At 33.2% G+C, this 15,063-nt stretch overlaps 2 protein-coding genes across 5 annotated transcripts; one reads left to right on the forward strand and one right to left on the reverse strand.

The window, feature by feature from the left end:
* The first annotated feature begins 4,403 nt into the window (after nucleotides 1-4,403).
* On the forward strand, nucleotides 4,404-9,129 carry VDAC4 (voltage dependent anion channel 4). 4 transcript variants are annotated; one of them, XM_079068781.1, is made up of 7 exons: nucleotides 4,404-4,677; nucleotides 5,905-5,999; nucleotides 7,378-7,445; nucleotides 7,714-7,824; nucleotides 7,900-7,986; nucleotides 8,134-8,342; nucleotides 8,551-9,129. In XM_079068781.1, exons 2-7 carry the CDS (start codon nucleotides 5,951-5,953, stop codon nucleotides 8,855-8,857), a joined length of 831 nt encoding a protein of 276 aa, XP_078924907.1. In that variant the 5' UTR covers nucleotides 4,404-4,677; nucleotides 5,905-5,950; the 3' UTR covers nucleotides 8,858-9,129. The 4 variants fall into 4 exon arrangements, with proteins under 4 accessions (XP_078924907.1, XP_078924908.1, XP_078924909.1 ...); XM_079068782.1 differs by having other exon boundaries at nucleotides 4,404-4,673; XM_079068783.1 differs by having other exon boundaries at nucleotides 4,404-4,647.
* A 212-nt stretch (nucleotides 9,130-9,341) lies between these two features.
* Nucleotides 9,342-10,365, reverse strand: LOC145129002 (Galactosyltransferase family protein). Its single transcript, XM_079063762.1, has one exon. It carries the CDS (start codon nucleotides 10,329-10,331, stop codon nucleotides 9,390-9,392), a length of 942 nt encoding a protein of 313 aa, XP_078919888.1. The 5' UTR covers nucleotides 10,332-10,365; the 3' UTR covers nucleotides 9,342-9,389.
* Between the last annotated feature and the right edge of the window lie 4,698 nt (nucleotides 10,366-15,063).

Raw genomic sequence — 15,063 nt, forward strand, 5'->3', positions numbered from 1 at the left:
GAAGTTACCATGGGTTTACGGCCATAAACCCATTGGGACCGTAAACCCAAAACCGTAAACTCATGAAGAGTTTACCCTTGGACCGTAAACTCAAAAGCAAAGCCCTACCACCCTTAGATGCAATCCGTGGTACTTATAACACTTGAATCAAAGTGTTTTTCATGTCCTAGGGTGTCTTAACTTGGTTAATTAGTTGTTTAATGACTAATTGGATACATATATGTGTTATTATATGTTAACTAGGATCCTTGTGTGTGCTCAAGTCTTCACTTGACACTTAGCATCCTATAACATCCGTTCATCCAAACCACTCACTACAGGTGAGTTCATACCCCTTAATCTATCTTTTAAATGATTTTAAATGCTTTTATGGGGTGGGGGGAATACAAGTTGAAACATTATAGTTATTATATCAATCACATGTGATTAATAACTATCAAACAAAGGATTTGCTATTCAATTAGCTGTTTTAACAAACAAAACTACTTCAAATGGTTATCAAATACTTTTACATGTTAAATACTTTTTATTCAAACTCTTTTAAACTTATACTTGTTCAAATGCATATCTATATAGATATAGTTATATAAGTAGGATTGAAAGGACTTAGGACTGATAGCTTGCCTTACTTCCTGTTCCTTGTTTGGTTGTGGACTTAGGGTATCGGTTATTTGTCCGAAGGTCGTTTGAATCTTAGTTATATATTATGTATATGTGTATAGATATAAAGGTTCCTTCATCCAGTTCAATACCTTTGGGTAGCAAAGGTATACAAACAGGTTCATTTATACAAACAACATTGCTAGTAAACTATAATAGGTATAGTTTAGGAAGTTACTAATACTATTACTAGAACAGTGAAACATACAATGAGTCATTTCATACATGGGTCAATACATACTATGATGAGAAACAAACATAACATACAGATAGAGAATACTATGATGAGAAACAAACATAACATATAGATAGAGAATACTATGATGAGAAACAAACATAACGCACTGTTATGAGAAACAGAGAGAACATACATACATACTAGACAGAGAGAGAACATACAATACAGCTAGTACACAAAATACATATACAAGAACACTACTACAGTTATGTGAGCCACGTAACGGGGCATGACATCACCTGTCATGGCTCGTTTTGTATCCAGAATCTCCTTAAGTGGAGGGCGTTGAGTTTGTGTATAGATCTATACTGGATTGACTATCCTACACCTTGCTGCTCGCTACAGTGGGACTTGCAAGTCTACGGGTGCCAAACGTCATTCCTTCCGACGTCTTTCATCGTCGTGTTTTTAGTCGGTAGTATGGTACATGCATATCACATGGTACTTTAAATAACAATTGGTTTAAGGTAGTTAGTACAGCAGTAGTTACTTAATACAACACTACAGTACTATTTTATTTCCCCATTGCATTCACTTTGTAATCTTCACACAATGAACAGTAATGTAAACACTATATTGTTGGATAATGATATTCAGATTTTGGGAAAATACATACTCTTACAAGAGACTCACATACAAACATTTGATGCCTTGGTAGAAGGCTACTTTTAGTAGGAAACATAGGGTTTTCTAGGAGATTCAAACATATACAAACTTATACATCAAGTACTTACAAACACTTTCATACAAACACAAACATTAAAATACTTATGATCTCACCAGCTTTAAAGCTGATAAACTCTTTCAAAATAACTTGTATTCTCAGGTCACCAGTAGACAGGTACCAATGCCAGGTTTTGAGAAGATGGAGCTCGTACAAGACTCATCTTTTATTTTGATTTACATTTTTGGTGTCTACTAAACTTTACAGAACACACTTGTATTAAATTATATTATTAATGCAATGGATGATGTTGTTGCTTGTTTACTACTATGCATTGTTGTGATACTGTACATGACGTCCTCCACCCCCGAACGTTTCCGCCGTTCCGGTTTTGGGGTGTCACAGTTTGGGCCCAATTTGGAAAATTGGGCCATAGATGGGCCATAATTGGGCCTTCGTGATTATGAGATGTTGGGCCACTATAAATGCCAAATGTTTGGACTGGACTAAATGGTTGGGACTTAGAATAAGACCATGTAAAGGTTTGGGCCAAATTTGGAAAATTGGGCCATATGTTGGGCTTTGATTCATAGTTTAACTTTTGGGCCTTTGGATTGGGCCTTGAGTTGAATCAAGCTAAGATAGGGGTAAAACAGTCTTTTACCCCGAGCTTGGACTTATGATTTTGTGTTGGAACCCAATTATTAATTGGGTGATGTTTTGATATTGACAATTCGGGAATCTGTCATCCAGCAGCTGAGATTGTGTCTGCGGGACTTCAGCAGTGTGAGGTGAGTCTTCTCACCATACCAATGGGTCTAAGGCACCAAGGCCGACCCATGTTATGTTATGTGGTACACTAGCTGTAGTAGGGACATGTGATATGATAGATAGTTGTCTGCTAAATGGTATGCTAGCGATTATATGCTATGTGATATGCTAATTGACTTTGTGATACTTGCATGGAAGACCCAGGGGGGCCCGTAGCAATTGGATGTAAGACCATGTGGGGTAGCCCATGACATTCCTAGGTAAAGACCATGTGGGGTAGCCCATGACACTATGGTATAAGACCCTGGGGGAGCCCACGACATCCTTACATGTTTATGTTAGTATTATGTGTAGATATTTCTATGATATATGACATGTTATGTGATTATGTGGGTTATTGCATGGAAGACCCCGGGGGGAGCCCGTGACAATTGGATGTAAGACCATGTGGGGTAGCCCATGACATTCCTAGGTAAAGACCATGTGGGGCAGCCCATGACACGTTGGATGTAAGACCATGTGGATTGTGGGGTAGCCCATGACATTCCTAGGTTTATGTATGCATGACTTATGTGATATATGTAACTTTTATAGCTAACATGATATGTGATATGTGGATTGTGTGTGTGGTATGCTATGAGAAACTCACTAAGCTTCGTGCTTACAGTTTTGTTTATGGTTTCAGGTATCATCGATTTGGAAAAGAAGGGCTCGGATTGATCGCAGTGCACACACCTATGATATCCGCAATGAAAGATTTTGGGATAAACTCTGATAAATATTTTACTTAATGATGATTTGAAATGTTTGAAATAAATGGTATTAATGCTTTAGCTACATTTAAAAATGAAATTTTTACCTTTGATTTTTGGGTCGTTACAAACATGTTTTATTTTTATTTTTGTTTTTATTTTTATTATTTTTATAACTTTTTGACAAAAGCTCCGGTTTGCTAAAATGCGTTCAACTAAGAATGATAATTATCCATTCTTCATTTTTTGTAAATTGGTGTTCGATTAAAGGACAAATGTGATGGTTTTTTTACCTTGCTGTAATTTTTATTGGAGGCCTATAAGACAACACATACCTAGAGAGGAGGAAGTTAGAGGATATGAGGTTGAGTCTATGGTAACATTAAAAGCTTTATAATGAGTTAAATGTCTTTAGTAACAGATAAAAAAAACTCTAAGTCCTAGACTACATAAAAATTATGAACCTTTATAAAACAAAATGCCAAAGTTCGTAGGATCTCAGTGACCTTATCTATAACCTTATTTAATGTTATCTTTTTGGATGTCAAAATTATGAACCTTTATAAAACAAAATGCCAAAATTATGAACCTTTATAAAACAAAATGCCAAAGTTCGTAGAAACACATACTCTTACATGTCTTTTATGTAATTTTCTATATTTCAGCTAGTTTTACCAAACGTTATTTTTTATCAGCTAGCTTTTTATTTAACAGCTAGCTTTTCAGTTATCAGCTAGCTTTTCAGTTAGTACGTCAAACATAGCCTAAGTATTCAACTCTTTTATGACTCCATAATGTTATCTTTTTGGATGTCAGACATGACTTCAAACGTACAATCAAACATCTTAGTTGGAAACACTCCACCACGATAGCAATCCAAACGATCTGAACCGACAGCAGGGAACGGGTTAAGCTCGGAGCAATAACATTATGCATCTTCGCAATGCCAATTACCCGAGGGATTAAATGAAGTAGTTTTTGTAGAAGAGTGAATGAATTCCTTTAACTATGGTATGAATAAAAGATTGTTAGGTGAACATGTTTATATACTTGTAGGTGGGAAATAATAAATTTGTTATATGAATTCATAACGGAGTATGTGACGTTTCAGAATGTATATTTGTTCCAAATGTTGTGTTTATAAGATGCTCCGACGAAAATGATATCTTTACAAAAATAAAAAAATAGTCATTCAGCTTAATACTTCATTCACAACGATGAATTTTCGTCGATATCCTATTTTTAAATCATCCACCAAATTTTTTAACATTAATTGTTTAATGCTCTTTAAAGTAGAGCAAAAGGCCATGTAAATTTGATAAGAACGATTCTGTTTTGGACTTGAATAGCCGATCGATCTGGACGGCTGATCGCATCTGCCGTGCACGATAGCAAGGCACACTTTGCCAAGACCATCAAAGAATCTCGAGAGTCGACTCTGACGCGAGATAAATATAAAAATCCGAAGAAAATAAAAACCCTAATTTGCAGAGAGTCCGCGCTTCTCTCTCAACAAAATCTGACCAAAGTGCGTCGTTCATTGCTCCAGCTCGATTGGCGTTGTACGTCTCCTATCTATACAATCTGTGTATGTAAGTACATTCCGTTATATACATCCTACAATTTATCCAAGTAGAAATTTTCCTGATAGGATGTTCTTGTAAATTTGCTAGTAATTCTGTCTAATCAATTGACGTCTGATGATATTGATATGATACCTGTGCCGTTGAAAACTGCTGATTGTTTTGAAGTATTCTGAAATCTGTAATAATATTGTAGACTTATTTGTAAATTCTGTTGGTTTCCTAATTACTGTGGAGGATTATGATGCTAATTCTTGCTGAGTGTTTAAGTATTTTTATCGCCTTGCGGACTATTGATCTTCAAATCAAACGAGTGATTAACTTAGGGGCATAGAGAAATCAGAGTTACAGACAGTTAGAGGAAGGATATAATTGAGAAAGGGAGGATGAGATTGAAAGTGACCATTGATATCTGTTCGATTTTCTCTTATGTTGTTGATTCTGAATTTGGTTTTCTACTCCAAATCCAAGATCGAGATAAAATGTACCAAATTATAGGACATCTTCTGTAGTTTAAGAACTTAACATTGACATTCAGACTCTCGAAATAGCACTTTTTTCATTATGACGCCTTCATCTATTGTGTCATGGTTACAGTTGAGGTTATTGGATTATTTTGATATCAGTCTACAAAGTACAAACTTGACTGTGTTGTATTTCTAAGTTATTTTATCATCAACACAAACATGTATATGCATCCATGCGTTGCATCGTATATTGGTTCCTTAACCTGTTGAACCTATGCACCTGATACAACTTACAAGCATCTGTTCCCATGCATTCAAGGTGGTAGACGTTATGCCTTATGAATGACTGGAGCCCTGGACTAGTGGACTGGCATTTTGTTATGTAAGATCCTTATGATTGCTTTGTTGCCTTGAGAACATTGGAGGTTTTTTTTGGCTTAATTGAAATCTTTTCAGGTGTAATTTTAACTAGGGGCAGATTTTCTATGTAGACACTTTTTCTTTTTTGGTGATAGGGACAAGAGAGTCGTGGGAATTTTGAAGGGGTTGTTAGCTTGATTATTGGGATGATTGCAGTTATTGTTGTATGTTTGAATAAGGAAGATGCGGTTGTTCATTTTACTTGAAAACATGCATTTTTCATTGCCAATTCTTACCATTATTCTTGCATTCTAGGCTTAGTGACCTTTTGACATTTCATTTATACTTGTTTATTTGTGTTTCTGTCATATGATTGTTTTGCTCTATTAACATTTGACATGGCTCTCAGGTTGTGATTGAAAGCTTTGAGTAGAAACCTCAATTCTAATTTCGCAATGGGCAATGGGCCAGCACCTTTCTCAGATATTGGAAAACGGGCAAAAGGTAAGCCTTCATTTTATAGTTCTTATACACAAGCCTATGTATGATGACTTAATTTGCAAATGTAATCTCACACATTAGATGTACTTTCTTAACTGTCTATAAAACTTATGGTCTTACACCAACAACACTTGACTAGTCCTTCTTCCCTTTTTGCACAACATATAATTCCATTAATTTGTTATATACTTTTTGTATATTTTTACCTTATGTACTATAATGCTGTTCAAGATTGCTTAAGAGTTCTTATGTACTTAGATGTTGATTGATTCTGGGGACATGAAAACATACACTTAATTTTGATGTGTTTGTTCTCTTTTGATGGCTTATATTGTAAACCCAATGCTCAGTTGAGAAAAGGCACCACATTGACATTGTTTGCATCGTCATTCTTAACCATGGTTTTGTGCTTTCGCATGAGTTACAAATTTGCAAGTTTAACCTAGGGAGGTGGGAATAGGAGAATTTCCCAGTCAATAATATAAAACATACAATAAAGTTATTTCTGGCTTAGATTCCTTGTCCTACGTTTGGTCCTAAAGAACTCAAGATTTGTTGTATTCAGTACAACACTCTTTTAGTTGATGTATAAACCAATACAAACTTGAGTGCAATCACTCGAGGTGTTTTGATCAATGTACAAACAGATAAAGCACAAAGTTCATAAACTGAAAGTTGTAGGCACACATGATTGCTAATGGGAAAAATCAAAAGAATTTAGTATACCATTACGTGTAATGACTTTGGAGTTGTAAATGTTTTTGAAGTCATAAATGAATTGGGTATTTATACTATCAAAGAGTTGTTGAAGTTATTGGGTATTTTGCTAAATAATTTTCTTAACCTTGTTAGAACTGGTAGGGGATTGTTAATTAATTTTCTAAACCTGAGTGGCGAAAGTGTAATTTTGGACTTGTTTAAAAACTTTACTTTTGTGCTAGCAATCTTCTTTTTTAATGGACAAATATGGCTTTAAAGAATGTCTAAAAATGTCAATTTTCACTTTTGGTAGAAATAGTAAAAAACATCATAAAGTACTGCCATTCTACTAGATTCTTTCCTTTTTTGTCAACTAAAAAGTTCATGGGATTGGAGAGACCTGCAATCATAAGTTGATCAAAACCGCTCCAAAACTTTCAACCTTTTACACTACTTTTCATGTCATATTACATCAATTTTCTTTAAAGGAAAAAGTCAAACACTATATATTTTTCCCCGCAGTGTTAAATTATTTTGTAAAAACAATAATAGGTTATATTAGTTTTGAACATAAATTATAAAATTATAAGAAATTAGTTAAGGTTATACATATGAGTTTGTTTTTGTCATCCAATGAATTCAACAAAGAATTTAGCTGAATAAGTTGTCTTGCTTCATGCAGATCTGTTGACCAAAGATTACAACTATGACCACAAGTTTGTATTATCAGTTCCTGGATCTACCCCCATGGTATGAGTTTCATCATCATTTATGTGTAGCATCCACTCCTTTCTATTACAACATTGTTCTTTCATTTTTTTTTCTTATTAACACATTGTACTTTGAAAGATCTACCAAATTATAGCATTGTACTCATTCTTTTTTCTTATCATGGTATTATTACATTTTGCTTTTAAAAAGAAGGAAAGAAAGTAGCATGTTATAATAAACAAATCAATTAATGACTTAAAGTAAGTTGCTATGTTTTACATTTAAGCAAACTCTTACGTTTTTACAGGGACTGACTGCTACTGGTTTGAAAAAAGGTCAAATATTTCTTGGAGATATAAGTGCTCAGTACAAGAGTGGCAGGACTATCGTAGATGTAAAAGTTGATACATATTCAAATGTAAGAACTGACAATTTTACCCTTGGGTTCTAAAAAAAATTGCAACAATATAATTATTATTTTTCCATTTTACAGGTCTCAACAAAAGTAACTGTTGATGAAGTAATGCCAAGTACAAAAGCAATATTAAGCTTTGATGTCCCTGATCATAAATCCGGGAAGGTTAATAATTATTTTTCTTTAAATATATATATATATATATATATATATATATATATATATATATATATATATATATATATATATATATATATAATCTTATAGTTCTATGAATAAACTAACATAACTTGTTTCTACTTGTACTCTCAGCTTGATGTGCAGTACCTTCATCCACGAGTTGCCATTGATTCCAGTATCGGCCTGAACCCTTCTCCGGTTCTAAATCTGGCGGCGGCAGTTGGCGGCGGTGACATACTTCTTGGAGGTGAAGTCGGATTCGACACCGCCTCTGCTTCTTTCACCAAGTACACCGCCGGAATCAGCTTCAACAAACCCGATCTTTCTGCCGCCCTTATGCTGTACGTAATAGTATAACCAACCTGTTCTATTATAAGCTGAAATTTATAGCACTCTTTAATAACATAATTTTGAAGATATAAAAGTTATTCTTGCACTGTTGTAAATCTTTCTATGCAACTGTATATAAAACATGAACTACATATGCCAAAAACGTTGTATTCATGTTAAAGATATTAAAACTTAAAACTGTGTATACAACAACTGCAGGACAGATAAAGGGCAAACCTTGAAGGCATCTTATGTACACTCAGTGAACGCCTCAAACACTAGTCAAGTTGTTGCTGAAATGACACACAGATTAAACACATTGGAAAATAGCTTCACAATCGGAAGCTCACACGTTCTTGACCGTTACAACACGGTTAAAACCCGGTTCTCAGATAACGGAAAACTCGCGATGGTGTGCCAACGGGAATGGCGGCCCAAATCATTGATTACTTTCTCTGCAGAGTATGATGCCAAGAGAAGTGAAGTGGGTCCCAAGTGGGGTCTTGCTTTGGCTTTGAAGCCTTGAATATGGTTTGGTTTGGTTTTTCTTTTTTTTGGGTAACATTTTATGAAATTGTTTTGGAGATTATGAAATGATGAGATTTCATCAAAAGGGTATTATATTGATTGATGTCGAATTTTATTTGGGAAAAATTGACCCGATTTTGATTTTGGTGTAACGGGTATACATGCAAATTGTTTGTATGTTAGATTTTGATGGAAGCATGGGGCGTTAATTGTAGTCCTGTGAATGATACTTCTCTCAGCTTAATAATCCATGATCACATTTTTAGGTTATTTTTTTTGTTCCTTGCATTTGTTTGTTGTTGCTCAATTTATACTTATCGTTTTCTTTTTTTCCATTAAGTACTCTTTTAACAAAGTGATGCTGAAACCTTTATCTTTATATCACCTTAGTATGTGAAAGATAAAAAAGATATATAGTGGTTATAGAAACATAAGAACTACAAACTACTAAAAAAAATGAAATCTTTATTGCTTACAATGAAAAAATCAAGAAAAAATGGTTAGAATGTAACATACCACAAAATCTTAAACTAAGATATATGGTACATTTTTGAAGGTTTCAAATTTTGTGTAACATTAAAATACGACAAAGTCCGAATCCACTTCTCTTGTGTCTTCAAAAGATGTACAGCCACCGTATCTGGCCAAAGTTCATGTGTACACCTTGTTGGTGGCTCTGGATAGTTATACATATGCCACTTGGCATTAAATCGGTTTTTCCCACGTCGCCCTTCTCTCATCCACTCCCCAAAAATTTTATCTTCTGGCCCCACCAAATGTCTCTTCGGAATCTCCGATTCCTTTATCCATTCAACTATATCCCATGACACCAAATACCCCATTCCAGACATGTAATGCACAAATGGATCCATACTAGGACACGGAATCACATACCCGTAGTATAAATCCTCTCTCGGTAACGGAATCAGCGTGTCCACCAGTTTTTGCAACCGGAAATACGTATCGTCATCGCCCTTTATCACATAATGGTATGGCGGGTAAGGATCGGAATCAGAACCAGAATTGGAATCGGAATCGGGTTTTAGCATATCTGGCAAGCTTGAGAAGTAAGTGTAGGTCTTACCTTTATCCATATTCTCTTTGCAATTCAAGATTATGATATCGTTGTGCTGTATTATCTCAAGCGCTACTAGGACTTTTTGGTCTTCTTTTGTTAGGTTGCAGAAGACAAATTTGACATCGATTTTTGCTCCCACCACCGATTGGGTCCCGTAAATGAGGCGGAGGAAGTGGCGGCGATCGTGGTGGTCTGCCATGGTTGGGATTCCGAGGAGGATTCTGATGTCGTTTTCCGGTGATTTCATGGGAAGAACAGAGTTGTTTGAAGAAGATGATGTCGAGGTGGCACATTTTTTGATGCTTGATAGATGATCTAATTGGATTTCATTGATGGATGCTAAAGTGAACAAGAACGCAATGAAGATGAAAGATAAAACGATTACATTCTTCATATTGAGATATGGAATTTGTTAAATGTTTGTTAGATATAAAGCCTATTGGATGTGTATATCTTGCACTTTTGGACCTTTTTCATTCTTGAAGAGAAGTGCGAAAAGACGAATCTGTCCCCTTGGGACCTGTCAAGGTGATGCCATGTTACCACCTTCTGGGGTGTTTTTGGTAATTTGCTAGGAAAATGAAGAAAAAATGGTGATTTTGAGCCTAACTTGAATCCTACATTAGGTGGTACGGTGATAGACAGTTTTGCTTGAATAGTGCCTAAAGTACTTACTGTGGATCTTACACTAGGAGTGTGATAGACGATTGTGCCCTTTTGCAGGCTGGGTCGACAAGGATATGATAAGTTTTGTTGAAGGTGTTTTTGGTAAATGACTAAATGGCAAGGAGAAAGAAAAGGGTGCATGCATGTTGACTATAAGTTGGTGATTGTGAGCCTAATTTGAATTCTACACTGGGTGTATTAATAGACGATTATGCCCTTGAAATTTAAAGAGAGAAAGTCTGACTTGACCAGCTTCTGCTAACTTGGTTGAGGGTGTTTTTGGTAAACTGCTTAATCTTGCTTGAACGTGGGCTAAAGTAAACTAAAAAATGGTCAAACACTTGAGTGATTATTAGGCATAGCTGCATGAACATGCGTGGAAGCTGAATTTACGTTAGATATGCTTCGGTATTGTAAACTTAGTTGATTTAACTATATAAAATTTTATATATATATACCTTCCAATTGTTGGTGTGTGTTTTATTTTTAATGACACCTTAATGAACTTAATTTTGCTGGGTACCTTGTTCAAAAAAAAAAAAAAAATACACAATGTTTTGGATAATTTTTTTATAAGGGTGACAATTATCGACACAAAACGAAACACAACACGAAAAAAAAAAAACGAGTTTAGGTTAAGTTTTCTGGCCGCCAATTCGTGTAACATATTTATTATACGGTCGTGTTCGGATTGGTAGGTGGCTTTGTGGGTCTACCTGATAACCCGTATATTATTTAGGTTAAAAAACAATGTTTCACATTTCTTATTTTATTTATTAGTTATTAATTTTCTTTTCTTTTTCCGATTGAATGCCCTAATCTTGAACGAGACTTCACTTTTTCTTTTCAGTACTATCGGCATATGCATTATGCAACACACTTCATCTTTATTCTTCATCGGCTGTAGCATGAATGTTTTTAACCTTTAAACTTTTTATTTGTGTGTTTATTTTGTTATGTGTATACATGAATTTGGTCATTAGACGTGTCTTTTTATTCATATCAGTTAGTTTGTTTCCTAAACCTGTTTATGACCCACGAACTTGTTTATAACCCACAATCCTGCTTATGACCCACAAAACTACGAAACCGGATAATTAAATAGGTTGTTTTATGGTTAGATAGATACCGGTAGGGCCGACCAGACATGATTAATTATACAAGTTGTGTTTGGGTTGATGTTCTGATCCGTCAACCTGTGATCCGCCAACCCAAACATGACACGATCACCAAAATTTTTGATACGAGGTACAAACATTGTCAAGATATATTTTATATAGTTATCTTATCATAGGCATTAAAAAACATGGTACAATCTTTTTAGTTGGGGGTACAATAACATAAAACATGTTTACAAATAATTTTTTATATATATATATAAAACAATTTTTTTGGGGATGCTGTAGTACCCCCACCGCCCCATGTAACTCTGCCACTGGACACGATTGTCACCCTAATATTTTATAAGTCATCAGCATAGAACGACAATTAGTATTTTTATAACATACATCTTTTTAAGGTGCTGTTTGTTTTTTCGAAGCTAAAACATTTGTAATATGCGGACCACATCTGTAACCCTTTGCAACAGAAGACGTGGACCAAACGTCTGTAAACTACAATAAGAAGTCTGTTTGTTTTTTTAATGTCTACAAGCTGCTGAAATAATTAAACTGAAATTAACCTTACAATAGGTAAAAATAATTCTAAATAACAAATTAATTTAGTTTTAATTATATGCAAATCAAATATAATAATCATTGTGATGGTATGATTTTTAAAGGAGTTTATATAAAATAATTAAACATAATTATTGCTAAATAACAATAAATAAAATTGTTAATTTAGCGAACAATATGTTCTGTTTTGTTAAAATTTCCAAGACGATGGTTATTTATTCGGTTAGCTTCAGTAAATTTGATAATTTTAGTGATTAAATATATAATTTATTAATATTTGATTATAGACAATGTAATACAAAAAAATATTTATATGAATTTTAACAAATCGTTTTGAAATTATGTAAAGTATACTTGATTTGTTTAAAATATACATCCTTCATAATATTATTAAAATAATATATATGTTGTTGAAAAAATTAAAACAAATTTATATTGAATAATATTACTTAAAGTAAGATAAGAAGTGGTTTGAAGAGAAGAGTTCAGTGTTGTGTCACACAACAGTTTTTAAGTTGAAAGTCTTTTAAAAAACAAAAAGTTACGAAAGGCCAAATGCTGCACGTGTGGCGTGCGGTGCAACTAGAAGGTCTTTTTTTTTTTGAAAAAAAAAACCAAAACCTCTAAGTGTCTTGTAAATCTTTTACAAACCACCCCACCCCACCCTACCACCATCCCCAATCCCACTTTTACCCGCCCATCCATCCTACCCGTACCTACCCACATACACATATAATACCCACCTCACCACCCTCTCCATACCAACTAGACCATACATACATGCCCCCATCATACCTATCCAACACTCTACCGTCACACACCCTCAATCCAACCACACCCATAGGATGGGGGTGGTGGTCTAGGTCAATAGAGGTGAGGTGGATGTATGTATGAGATGGATTGAGTGTGAGTGTGATGGTAATTATAGGGATTGGGGTAGGTGTGTGGTGACGGTACGTATAAGGTGGTGTGCGGTGGGGTGTGTGGGTGAGTGTGTGTTGGTTGGTAGAGTGATGTGGGTGTAAAGGAGATGGTATGAGGTAGGTGGGTGGGTTGGGTTGGATGTGTTTGGATATGAAAAAAAAATAATGAACTACAAGTCCACATCTTAAGGCCCACCATTAGGTACGTGTTGTTTGAAATGAAAAACTAGGAAATTGATAACCTATGAGAAATATACTATCTAAACGTATTTTTTAAATTTTCTATTGAAAATTGAAAATGAAAAATAATTTCATTTTTCTGAAAATGTCTAGAAGATCGCTGTTTCTTTTAATTTTGTCCTCATAAAACCTAACTCATCTTAAATAGTAGAATGTTTACTAAAAAGAAAGGGCCATGAACGGCGGCTTTAATTAAACATACGTTTACAAATGTTTCTTTCATCACGTAGACATGCGTTCGTCTTCCTTCGTGTATCGTAAACATTGGTGTCATAATATGTCAAGTTGTCAACTGTAAATGGTTTTATATTTAAAACCCGAAAACTTAAATTAATAATATTACTAATATTTCTTACACAAAATTCAACTTATTAGGTAGTGATAAAATTGCAAAATATTTAAATTTACATATTAAGTAAGCGAACGTCTACATTGAGGTATAGTTCAATTATTAACTAATGGACCAATATTATAAAAGTTCTAAATTTTTAACGCGTAATTGGAAAAACCTTAATATTTTTTTTTTATTATTGCTATGGCCACAACTTTCTCGCATGATTATTACTCTAGCCCACTTAACGAGTTTCATCGTTAACTTGGTTAAATTTTTTGCAAAATCAGTCCTAAAAAGTTCAAATTTAGTCCCTGAGATTTGCAAAAATTACACCACATGGTTTTTTTAACTTTATTTTTCATTTTTTGTATACTTTATTTATTTTCGTTTTTTTATAAATATATATACATTTTTTATTTTCTTTTTTTATATACTTTATTTATTTTCATTTTTTAACATTATTTTTCAACAATTTGATTTTTTTTACCTTTTATACATTTTGTTTTCTATTTTTTTTCTATCTTAGTTATTTATGGTTTTTCTAATGTTTTTATTTATTTTAATTCAAGTAAACGAACTCGAATTTAATATAAATTACTATAACAAGTTTTTTATAGAGACTGATTATTATTATTATTTTCTTTTAGTCTATTATTAAATTGAAAAATATTATCTTGAATTTAAACTATTGATATCACATATAAAAATATGATTTAATTTCCAAGTTATATAACACATTGAAACACTAATTCTCAATAAACAAGCTATTTCTTTTTTAATTTTCATTTTTTCGTAACATAAATATAATAGCACTAAAGAAAAAAAAGTAAAAAGAAAATAAGTTGGACAGAAATTAAAAATATAAACATAACAAATTTATTTATTTGAATAAAAATAAAAAAAATTACAAAAACTATAAATTATATAAGTTGTAATATAATATAATATATTAATACATTTTATATTTTTTGAAAAAGGTCAATAAAAAGTTAAAAATACAAAAAAATAAAAACAAATAATTGGAAAACAAATAAAAAAAATAAAAAAAAGATGAAAAAATTAAAATATAATACGAAAAGAAATATGAAAAAAAAACTAAAAAAAACTCTAATATACTCTATATATACACTATAAAATAGAAAAAAAGGTAAAAAGGTAAAAAAAAAAAAAATCAAATTGTTGAAAAATAAAGTTAAAAAATGAAAATAAATAAAGTATATACAAAAACGAAAATAAAAAATGTATATATATTTATAAAAAAACGGAAAATAAATAAAATATACAAAA

The sequence above is a fragment of the Lactuca virosa genome, chromosome 8 (assembly GCF_052849685.1).
Source record: "Lactuca virosa cultivar CGN04683 chromosome 8, Lactuca_virosa_CGN04683_v6, whole genome shotgun sequence".
Classification (NCBI taxonomy): Eukaryota; Viridiplantae; Streptophyta; class Magnoliopsida; order Asterales; family Asteraceae; genus Lactuca; species Lactuca virosa.